Source organism: Phragmites australis, chromosome 12 (genome assembly GCF_958298935.1).
Source record: "Phragmites australis chromosome 12, lpPhrAust1.1, whole genome shotgun sequence".
NCBI classification, from domain to species: Eukaryota; Viridiplantae; Streptophyta; class Magnoliopsida; order Poales; family Poaceae; genus Phragmites; species Phragmites australis.
In genome coordinates, this window is record NC_084932.1 from 14,306,961 (window position 1) to 14,318,680 (window position 11,720).

At 47.1% G+C, this 11,720-nt stretch overlaps 1 protein-coding gene across 1 annotated transcript; it reads right to left on the minus strand.

Annotated features, from left to right (window-relative positions):
- Positions 1 to 962: 962 nt before the first annotated feature.
- On the minus strand, positions 963 to 10,817 carry LOC133886704 (4-coumarate--CoA ligase-like 7). Its single transcript, XM_062326494.1, has 6 exons — positions 9,657 to 10,817; positions 9,243 to 9,429; positions 1,717 to 1,862; positions 1,542 to 1,609; positions 1,347 to 1,449; positions 963 to 1,271 (listed from the first exon to the last, which is right to left on the minus strand). Exons 1-6 carry the CDS (start codon positions 10,668 to 10,670, stop codon positions 1,146 to 1,148), a joined length of 1,644 nt encoding a protein of 547 aa, XP_062182478.1. The 5' UTR covers positions 10,671 to 10,817; the 3' UTR covers positions 963 to 1,145.
- Positions 10,818 to 11,720: the final 903 nt, after the last annotated feature.

Below are 11,720 nucleotides of genomic sequence, written 5' to 3' on the forward strand. Positions count from 1 at the left end.
TCCTCTCTAGTTCTACTCCACCAATCTTCAAAGAATGTATCATCCATCGAAGGCGACATCGTTTGTAGACCAAAGTGCCGCACAAAAGAAAACCAAAATTGTCTTGCAAAAACACAATTAGTGCGCAGTGATCAATTGTCTCCTCAGCCTGGTCACAATGTGGACATCGTACTGGATGTGATAGTCCACGTCGTGCAAGACGATTCGCAGTCCAACAGTGCTTGTGCACCACAATCCAATTTTGTGATAATATTGCTAATGCTTTATTTTCTATGAGAGGGATGATTGACAATCCGTGCTGTACATGAAGATATGAGAGGGTGGATTACTCATTTGCTACTTTAGATGGTTTGTATTACAAAAATTTGTATTTCTCGCATTGCTATAAGTCCAAAATGTTGTAGTTACAAATACATGCATACATACCGCACATCTCAATTATCTTAAATTAGGATCAAATATGAGAAACAATGAAAGAATAGGTTAAATAGACATAAATATGCACTCAGAAAAATTAGGGATATTATGGATATTACGCCACTAAGCAAACATCCAACCCGTCATAGAATCCAGGATATCAAATAACCATAAGCTTTTGGACCCTCAGCATTTTACAATCTAGTTTTTTAACCTCTACATCTAGAATCTGTTTTTTAGAATCCTAAGGTAAAACAAACAAGCTCTAATAATTCGTTTTTGCGATATTGAAATGTGATTGGGCATATAATTAATCAAGCCCCCTGTTGGAATTATAATCTGTCTGTCCAGTTTACGAAAAAAATGCCATAGGTAGTCTCATATGATAATATCAGCCTGTAATAAAACTCAAGTGAAAAACAAATCTCAGAGTGCTTATTATGATTAGCACTACTGCGTGATATAATTGCGAGGTTATAAAAGATATTGCCCTGAAAGATTACTACTCTCATACGTCGAGAATGAACAAACTACATACATCAATATACAAACATTAACTGGATGATCTTTTATATATTTGCACAGTGGCCAAACAACAATTGGTATTTGTTACCCAATTTCCAGGCACGAATGTCATCGTCCAATAACTATCCGTGTATCTATGTTTCTTTTATACAGTTAGGGAGACATAACGAGGCAAATGTTTACGTCGGCCACATACAGAAACATTAGAGCTTGGAGCTAATCTGATGCAGTGCTAGCCTTACCAAGTCCTTCCGTAAAATCTTACCCGCAGCATTTTTCGGTATTGAATCCACAAGGTAGACATGGTGTATTCGCTTATAGTACACAACCTGCACGGCAACTGATAACCATTAGGGCCACTGCTACACTTATGCACCGTAGAACTACTGTGTTGGAGCATATACCTGTTTAGCAACAAAATCTTTTATCTGCGCCTCTTGCAAGTTGCTTCCAGAGCATCTCACGACGAATGCTATAGGCAATTCTCCAGCCTGATCATCAGGGTATCTGTTTAAGGAATAATAACAGGCAATTTTCGTTACTGATGTTCTACAAAGCAGATAGCAGCAGATTGGTTACATGTTCTGGTGTATGCTTACGGGACAACTGCAGCTTCATCGATATCTGGGTGTGTCTGAAGCAGGTTTTCCAATTCTGCAGGAGGAACCTGCATTAAACGAATGACATCAGCGCATTAGGAGACAAGGCATGTCGACACTGTACCAGATCTAGGCCATGATCGCTCATTACAAAATTTGTAACACGAGCAGGTACCTGGTAGCCTTTGTACTTAATTAGCTCTTTCAGCCGATCAACAACAAAAACGAAGCCATCTTTGTCGATATAACAAAGATCCCCGGTTCTCAACCACCCTTCACGATCCAAAATGGCAGACGTGGAATCCTTATCACCAAGGTAACCTAAGATAATTCTCAAAAAAGTAAAAGTAATAGTATTTGTTTATATCCACCATTAAAGTGATAGTAACAGAAAGCTAGCAAGAACAGTCCGCATACTAGGAACTCAATAAAAGAGAGAAAAAGTGCTGAATCCTATAGTTGAATTGGCAAACAACACCCATCAAGACTACCATATGAACTTATGTAAAATTGCATATTCCAATCCAGTTATCCATATTTTGTAACCAAGACAAGGTTTGGCTAGCATATTTCTTGGTTCGACGGCAGTAATGAACTGTTGTGATTGATCACAACACAGTGTAAAGTGCAATAACTATTGATGTAATAATTGTTCATCTCTCTTTTACATTGGGTGAGTGGGGATATTTATACACATACCTCAACAACTCCCGTTGTCATTACATGTTTGCCCCGTATTCACAGGAATATTCCTACTAACACTAGAGAATATTCTAAGGTATCTCACGGGAATTATGGTGATTGTCTACCTACATTGCCCTAAGCAACCAAATCTTGACACGTGTCTTGGGTTCTCGCACTAGACCCTTCTTCGGGATTGCTAGCAATCTTCCCTGAGCCACTCCAACTGGGTCTAAACTCTGAGGTGCCCTCGAGTGGATTAACTAGGTGACATCTTACTTGAAGACTGGCACGCACTACTTTGGTGACTTCTGCACCAGGGTGTCTATCAAGGAAACCTTGGTTGCTCTTAGGGTTACCGGCTATTCTCATGTTGAGACCTTCAGCGTGCCAGACTACGAGATCCCAACGAGAGCCGCCTTGAAGTATGCAGGTTGCGGAGTGAAAACAGCCACTTGTGCATTCTTCAACAAGTATTGGCATACTCGAGGTCAATCTGAAGCCCTCGCTAGCGCCCGGGACGTCAGTTCCAGCGCTTCAGCCTCAATTGTGGCCGGAACTGATGGAGCGCACGGCGGGGATGCATCGGATGGGGGCCAAGGTGACGGAGTTAATATTGGCGAAGCCCATGTGTGACTTTCTAACCCTGACTCCGCCAATATGTTTTATTAGGTCATAGGATAGGTTGTAGGGCATGCCCTCTGCTTTGATTTTGTAAGGACTGGGATCTTTTGCAGTCTTTTGTAAGGCAAACTTTTGGTAATGGGATGACCCTTCGTTAGCTTTTCTTCTTATTTGTTCTCTTTGTGTCTTTTAGCATTTCAAACAAACTGCGGATGTGGTCCTCATCCTTTTTACAGGCGGGAGAAGACACTGTCATCGGGCCCCAGCCCGAAGAGGGTTGTTCTAGATGAAGTTCCCCTAGCAATGGAATATGAAGATCTCAACATGCGATGTGCAACATGGCAAAAATTTCTATGCCAGTATTTGCAAGGGGAATTCGAAGACTATTATCATTGGCGAAGGGCCACTCAAGATGCCTCTGATGCTCATGCCCGTACATTGTGCAGTACCTTTGATAGGTCAGTTTTAGAGGCTTGACGAGAACGCAGGGGAGCTCAACATTTTTCTACGACCAAGCTCCTCACCCCAAAAGAGGCGCCTAGTGAAGAAGAGGAGGTTGCGATAAACAAAGGCTTTACTATGACTTCGTCATCAGAGTCCCCTTCTTCTGGGAGCCCATCCAATCGGGAAATAGATTCGGAAGCTCCTTTTGATGCAAGGCACGGCCTCACCTTTCAGGCAGCACGCAGCCATAGGTATAGGGAGATTTTTCCCATGATCCTTCGGGATATTCGGTAGGCCCCCAACCTCTTCGTAATGTTATAATAATTTCTGCTAAATAATGTGTTGTGAACCGGTTGGCAACCATTGCACAATTCCATGTTCTTTCGTTCGTTCCGAGCTATTAAGCGTTTGTAACACTTGGATCCAATCGGTATTTAGGAAAATTCTTAGCCCATGTGCAAATATCAACCCTTTGTTTGTTATGTGGGAGTTGTTGGACTTTAGCCCCCTAGGACCCTTAGGCTCAGGCGGCTTATCTTTAAGCAGTGCCTGCCTTCGCAAATATGTTATCATAGTGATGTTAATTGGCTCTGTCTTGACCTGCCATTGGGGACTCGAGGACGTCGAAGAAGACTTCAGATGGTAACGCAGTGCTCTGAGCAGCAGCCTTCGCAAGGGCATCTGCCTCCTGGTTCTCCCCCCTTGGTATGAACTTTAGCATGAAACCTACGAAATACTTCTACATTCTGACTACCATCTACAAATATTTGGCCAGCTCCGAGTTTTTTGCCTAGTATGTCTTGTCCACTTAGCATGCCACCAACTTTGAGTCCATCTTTACTACGACACGCTTCGCTCCTAGGGCCTTCGCCTTTCGGAGACCAAAACGAATGGCATCGTAATCTACGATATTGTTGGTGGCTTCGAAGGAAAGCATGGCCTCATAGCATAGCTTTGACCCTCCGGACGATGTAATGATTGCCGCTGCTCCTGCACCCAAGAGGCCCCAGGCCTCATCAGTATGTATGGTCCATATCTGATTAGGCTATGGTTCCTCCAACTCATTCACTCAGGGTGTCCAATCGGCAACGAAGTTAGCTAGTGTTTGAGATTTTATGGCTATGTGGGCCACGAAGGTGACACATAACGAAGAGAATTCAACTGCCCATTTGCTGTTGCGCCTGATGGATTCGTGGTTGGAGAAGACCTCCTGAGGGGGTATGAGTTTCCTAGAGGTCCTAACCACTGCATAAGCTATCTTCTCAACTTCGGAGTACCGCCCTTTCGCGCCATTGAGCGCTTCAGAGACAAAGTAAATTGGTACCTACAAAAGCCCTCCTTTGTCCTTCTTTTCCTAAACCTAAACAGCACTCTATTGATGGGGACGTGGCAACATACAGCAGCAATCCGCTCCCTGGATCTGGTCTGGCCAACATAGTCAACTTCACCAAATAGCTCTTTAGAGATTCAAAGGCTCGCTACTGCTCATCCGTCCATCTACAAAGATCTGCTCCTCGAAAGATCCAAAGGAAGGGCATGTTTTTTCTACAGATCTTGCGATGGAATGATTGAGCAAGGTCATTCTTCCAACCAAACATTTTGTGTCCTTGATCGACTTCGGAGGCTTCATGTCGATGATGGCTTGAATTTTCTCCGGGTTTGCTTCGATGCCTCTTCTGGATACCAAGCATCCCAACAATTGGCCTGAACAAACGGCAAAAATGCCCTTTTTCTGGGTTCAACCTCAGGTCTGTTCGAAGGATGAAAAACGTTTCTTCCAGGTCAGCCCCATGATCCCCTTCACATTTGCTTCGAACCACAATGTCATCCACATATGCAGCTACATTGCGCTCCAGTTGTGCTTGGATTACTTTGCTTACTAGCCTTGCGAAGGTGGCCCCTGCATTGTGTAGACCGAAGGGCATCCGGACATAGCAATAGGTTCCTGAGGGTGTGATGAAGCTAGTCTTTGCCTCATCTTCTTTGGCCATCCAGACTTGATGATATCCTGAGAAACTTCGAGAAAGCTCATAAGCTCTGATTCAGCGGTGGCATCAACCAGCTGATCTATTCTAGCCAACAAGAAGTTATCCTTTGGGCACGCCTTGTTCAGATCTGTGAGTTCGACACACATGTGACATTTTCCATTGTGCTTCTTTACTAAACAAGGTTTTTTTGCTAGCCATTCCGTGTGCATGACCTCACAAATCACCCCCGCTTCCAGCAACTTCGTTACTTCCTCCTTTGCAGCATCCTGACGGTCAGCGGATATCTTTCGAAGCTTCTGCTTTCTTGCTTTTATTCCCGGGCTGACATTTAGGTGGTGCTCTATCAACCTTCTTGGCACCCTAGGAGATCCTTCAGTGACCATACAAATATGTCTTCGTTGGCCCGAAGGGTAGTCAGTAACTCAAGCTCTTGTTTGGGCGATAACGACTCGCCTATGTGCACACATTTATCCTCGTCTCTGAGCCCAACAGGATCTGCTTGATGTTGCCTTCAGGCATGGCTCCTGGAGACGTGCTATCTTTTCCTTTCACATCCACCTCAAGCAGTGTGTGCACCTTTTGCTGGCCTGGGGTGTAGCCATGTTCTATCCAGCGGGCTATGATTTGATCTCCCGAGACAGATGTCACACCCTCCGGGCCGGGCATCTTCATGCACATGTAGCCATGATGCACCACTGCGTCGAACTTGGACAACACTCTTTCAAAAATGGCGTTGTACTGGTAAGGAATATCAACCACATCAAACAAGATAGGTTATGTTCGGAGCCCTCCCCTTCGTCAAAAGATACTATGAGTGATACCCTTCCTAGAGCTTCGATGAGCATCCCCCCGAAACCTTGCAACAGGGTTCCTGTCGGCAACAAATGACTTCTAGGAATTCCCATATGATCGAAAGCCTTGTGAACCGGAGATCACTGGAACTTCCTTCGTTGATCAAGACCCGATGTATCTCCGTGCCAGACACCTCCGCAGAAATGGCAAAGGCATTCGTATGTGGGTAATCATGGACCCAAAGATCCTCCTGTGAAAAGGTTATTGGCTGGTGCGACCAACGAGACCTGACTATCAGGGAACCTGTTCCCACATGATTAACTATGCGCATGTATTCCCGTCGTTGCCTCTTGGACTCAAAGTCGTAACTGGCACCCCTGAAGATAGCCATTATCACGCTACGAGGCCCCTCCACATTCTAGACGGACCTCGCTCCAGCTGGAGGAGCTTCAATAGCCATCCTTCACGGGGGCGGCGATAACTCCAGCGTCTACGACTGATGTACAGGAGGGGCTCCAGTCCATGATGTGGGATAATAGGGTGGGTTGATATATGCAAAAGTTGGCCTGAAATCGAGCCCCATTTCCACATGGTGCACTGTCCGATGATCATGCGAAGACCCTAAACCCGAAGGCCTAGATGACTGTCGGTTTAGCCCTTCCTTTACGGCCACGACATGAGGGCACAACTTGGTTGTGTAACCTGCATCTTCGTCATGTATTGCATAGTAAAGCGGCCTGGGTCGCCCGAAGCCGCAGCCTCGACCCCTTGTCGACCCTTCACCTCTCTGTTTGCTTCTATCCGAGCTCTCCTCGATGTTGTGCACCCCTCTCTGTTTGCTTATGGCCCCTTGGCTGGTGAGAGTCATGATGATGAGTTATGTGCCAGTCTGAGGACCTATAGGCTTCCCTAGGACGCTCTTCTTTCTCCCTTCTTTTAGGTGACTTCGCTCGCCCTATTATTCTTGGCCTCTGGATCGACTTGTTTAAGTGTCTCCGAAGCTCGTCCTCCTTGACCCTTGAATACTCTTCCATCTTGGTGAACAATTTGTCCACGTCCCTTACTGGCTTCTGCGCCAGGCAGGAGGCTAGGGCAATCGGACGGAGACGTTGTCTTGCAGTGTCTATCATGGTATCATCACTAAGACCCTTTGCTTGACATTTTACCCGCACAAAGCGTCGAGTGAACTCCTTTAGGCTTTCACATTTCTTCTACTTAACTGCGAACAGATCTCCCACAATAAACGGAGCCACATAGATGCCCTGGAAATTTGAGAAAAGCGCCTCCCGAAGTTGCTCCTAGGAGAATATCATTCTCGCTAGGAGGGATGTGTACCATGAGAGCCCCTGATGGTAATGACAAAAGCCTTGACCATGGTAGCTTCGTCTCCCCCCTCGAACTCTATTCCGGTCTCGAAGCTCATCACAAACTCCTTCGGTTCAGTTTCACCATTGTAGAAGTGCAGTCAAGGCATCTTGAATCCCGGAGGCCACGATCGCATTTGTAGACTTGTGGCTAACAGGGAGGCTTGATCTACCACCCACAGTCAATGGGCTTCTTCAGACACTCGATGATGAAGTAGCTCCGGGTCCCCACTCCTCGAGGTCCTTGCTGAGATGAGAGAGATTGACGGAAGGACCGGAGTTCCTCACGCAGCTCTTGGATTTGCATATTGGCTTCCTCCACTTGATTTCTGTACCGCGCATCATTGCCATCATGAACTACTCCATGGTCTGCTAGGGTGTGTGAGGGAGCTTAATGAGGCTCCAGAGTCTCAGGTGCATCCATCTAACGTCTGTGGTCATTTGGCTTGACCACTCTAGACCCCCCTTGCTTCACCCGGAGCATCGATACTAGTTCAGGGTATTTTGACCCTGGGGGACTCGGCCGAAGCCCCGGTCCCCTCAGTCTCTGCCGCTCCTTCTTGTTACGAAGGGACCTGTGAGCCCCCCTTGTTATCCACAAACATTTGTGCCTTTTCTTTCCTGGTCTTTAGTGGCATGGGACCACCACATAGTCATGGGTTCGATCCACACGAACGGTGCCAAATGTTATTATCGTGACCGCAACACAGTGAACAATGCAATAACTGTTGATGTAATAATTGTTCATCTCTCTTTTACATTAGGTGATTAGGGGTATTTATAGGTATACCTCAACCACTCTCGTTGTCATTACATGTTTGCCCGTTATCCACAAGAATATTCCTACTAACACTAGGGAATATTTTAGGATACCTTAGAGTCATTATGGTCATTGTCTACCTACATTGCCCTAAGCAACCAAATCTTGACACGTATCTTGGGGGTCGCGCACTGGACCCTTCTTCAGGACTACTAGCAATCTTCCTTGAGGCACTCCATCGTCGGGTTCCAGCTAACTTGTGGGTCCCTCTCCAAGCTAGCCTTCACTCTGATACTAAAGGTCCTCGCGCCGCCTTCCTTCGACTTCAGGGCTTTTGCTAGATCCTTCGTCCTTCGAGCCTTGTCGCACCCCTTCGGCCTTAGGGCTTCGCTACATTCTTCGTCTTCAGGCTTCGTCGCAACCTTTCGGCCTTAGGGCTTCCCTACACTCTTCGTCCTACGGGCTTCGTCGCACCCCCTTCCTCCTTAGGGCTTCGCTACATTCTTCATCCTTCGAGCTTCATTGCACCCCTTTGGACTTTGCCTCCGAGCTTCATTCCTTGGATCGCTACCCTTATCGAGCCTAACTTATGCAGAACATGAAGTGAACTGTCCCTACCTTGACGTTAGTATCTCTATTTTTGGTTTTTGGGATTTTATCATTGTGACTGAAGTCAACGAGTGTGGGCCCACGTGGTCCTATTCCCCCAACATGAACAGTCACAGTGTTTTCTTTTTTTAGTTGAACAATTATAGTGTTTAAATGCTGAAATGCTTGCCTACTTATGCAAACTCTGTAGCAATTGTATAAGACATTAACTAGTCTACACATATGAAACTTCCACAAGTGACGAATAGACCACATAGAGTATTTTTTACTTATCTTCAAATCAACACATTCGATGTCACATGGACATACATATCTAAATACATTTCCAATTCACTCAAAAAAAATCAAGGAGATATCATAGCTAAGTAGCCCTATTGTTGATATGAGCAAAATGGATTGTTCCATACTGTTTTCACTAAATTTACGGCGACTGTCATACCTTTCATTACAAAAGGTCCTCGGACCCAAATCTCGCCTGGCATACCCGGAGGCAGAGCAACCCCTGTTTCAGGATGAACAATTTTTGCTTCAGCGCCATATGAAAGACGACCCACGGACCCAATTCTTGCACTTTCTTCTCCAAAAGCACGGCAGAAACCGGCCGTAGTCTCTGTAAGACCATACCCCTTTTGCAATTGGAAAAAACCGATTAGTAACCAGAACCTAAAAATCTAATCAAGACACATTGAGGAACATAATTGTTGAGGTCGATGAGTAACACTGATTGTTCCTAGAAATTCTACCTAATGATCTAGACAGCTGTAAGGCGCCCATGAATGATTGTATCAGCAAGTATGAATAATTTCTGAAGTAAAAGTTAAAACCACATAGGAGTAGCAGCAGCAAAGCCAACCTGCAAAAGGCAGACGTGAGAAAATTTGTGAGAGAATCGCCGTATGAACTCCGGCGCGATGGACGAGCCACCGCAGTTCACCGCCTGTAGTGTAGCCGTCTGCGCAATCACGGAGTTGTCCTCCTCAGCCGCCTGTACAATCGCTAGCAGAGACGGGGGTGCCAGCGCCAGCCGCGTCACCCGGAACCTCCCGACCGCGGCGACCACAGCCCTGGCGTTGAACTTCCTCGCCGTGTGCAACACCAGTGTCTGCGCTGCAAGCACCGCTCTGAGACAGAACACGAAACCGTATACGTGGAAGATGGGCACGGTCAGCATCACCACCTCGGCCGCAACGAACCCCAGAGGGGCGGCCGAGGCGATGAGGTTGCGGTGCGTCAACACGACCGCCTTGGCGCGCCCGGTGGTGCCGGAGGAGTACAGTATCACCGCCGGGTCCGACTGCTGGATCACCAGATCCGTCCAGGGGACCATGCCGCCGTCGTCGTTGGGTTCTTGCAAGAACGAGAGGAATCCTGGGGAGTCGAGGAGCACGGTGTCGAGGCCGGGAGGAAGGTTGGCGGCGGTGGACCGGACGGCGAACACGACGGAGGGATTGGAGAGCGCGACGAGGCTGGAGATCTCTCCGGCGCTGAGGGCCGGGTTGACAGGGGACACGACGGCGCCGACGGCCATGAGCGCATAGTAGAGCACGGGTATGTGGACGCCGGGGGGCGCGAGGACGAAGGCAACGTCGCCGGCGGAGACGTGGAGGCGGGCGCGGAGCGCGGCAGCGAGCGCGCGGAACTGGGAGACGAAGGCAGGGAATGGGACGGTCTTGCCAGTACCGGCGTCGATGAGGGCCGGGCGGGAGGGTAGCGGGGAAGGGAGGTAGCAGAAGGCGAAGGCCGGGAAGGAGAGCGGGCGGTCTGGCGGCGGCAGTGGCAGAGTGAGCGGCGCGCGGAGGCTGTGGAAGGTCCTGGTGGCAGCGCAGTAGCCGCTGCGGGGGTCGACGGCAGCCGGAGGCGGCGGCATGGCTGATTCGCCGATTGATGCGACGGCGGGCAAGCGCCCGCCAGCTATGGAGAATGGGTCAGTGGGGTGGCGGCGCGGCGGTTGGACTGTTGAGGTTGGTCGCTAGTCGCTAGCTTGACTGGACAGGATTGCACGTGGTACCAAAAAATGTCTCTCTTCAGTAGTCGCAAATTACTTTATTTGCTATCCAGAAATTGACCTTTCTCTTTGCGCCGTCGATCCCATATCATATTTGGCGTGGTTCCATGCTACGTCGGATATACGTTCGAAGGACTAGCCCACCACGCCAAAGGACATGAAGCCATAAGTTAATGGCATGGCACCACGATCTTTGATGCTGTGCAATGGGATCTAAAAGTGGATCAGCTATTTTTCTGCCTTCTCTCCCTCACTTTACCACTAACTTATGAAAAGACGCATGCTCGACGTCTCTCATCTCTCCTTCATCTCCTTACCTTTTTAATTCCATCAGATCTGTAGGGATTGAAGCCTTTTTCGTGGAAGATGACTAACAAGGTAATCTTCCTTTCTTCCCTTGATTTTGTCCAATAGAAACTCTTTTTACGGTGAAATTGGGAGAAACCTAGAATATAAGGTTTGTTGCAAAGTTAAATTGGTAGCTTATTTTTTTGAATTAGCTATTTGAATTGGATGACCTAGAATCAGGGTAGTGCTTTGATGTATGCAAAGTATGTAGTAGACTCCATGTGTGGCATGTTTGAAGTGATATATAGCATGTTGAAGTAATATATGTAGTTTTTCATTTAGTTTGATATATGCATATCAACTATTCACTCAATGCACTTTGAAGTAATATTTATAGTTTTTCATTTAGTTTGATGTATGCCTATCAATTATATTTTAAAATATTTTGGTTCAATTTTGCAGTGTTGAGATGTCATTGAACTCAAAAGTCCCTCAGAAGAAGGGCGACAAAAACTATCCCACCGTAAAAGAGTGTGATGCCCCAGTGTCTCCCACTCTTCCTATTCCTAAGTTCAAATGTTGAGTGCCTGCTGAGATCAAACACTCAAGGCTCCTTTCACACCT

Coding starts and splice junctions, on each gene's coding strand:
- LOC133886704 (XM_062326494.1), bottom strand. CDS start 10,670: ATGCCGCCGCCTCCGGCTGCCGTCGACCCCCGCAGCGGCTACTGCGCT. Junction 9,430..9,656: donor CTCACGTCTGCCTTTTGCAG/GTTGGCTTTGCT, acceptor CAATTGCAAAAG/GGGTATGGTCTTACAGAGAC. Junction 1,272..1,346: donor AAGATTTTGTTGCTAAACAG/GTATATGCTCCA, acceptor GTTGCCGTGCAG/GTTGTGTACTATAAGCGAAT.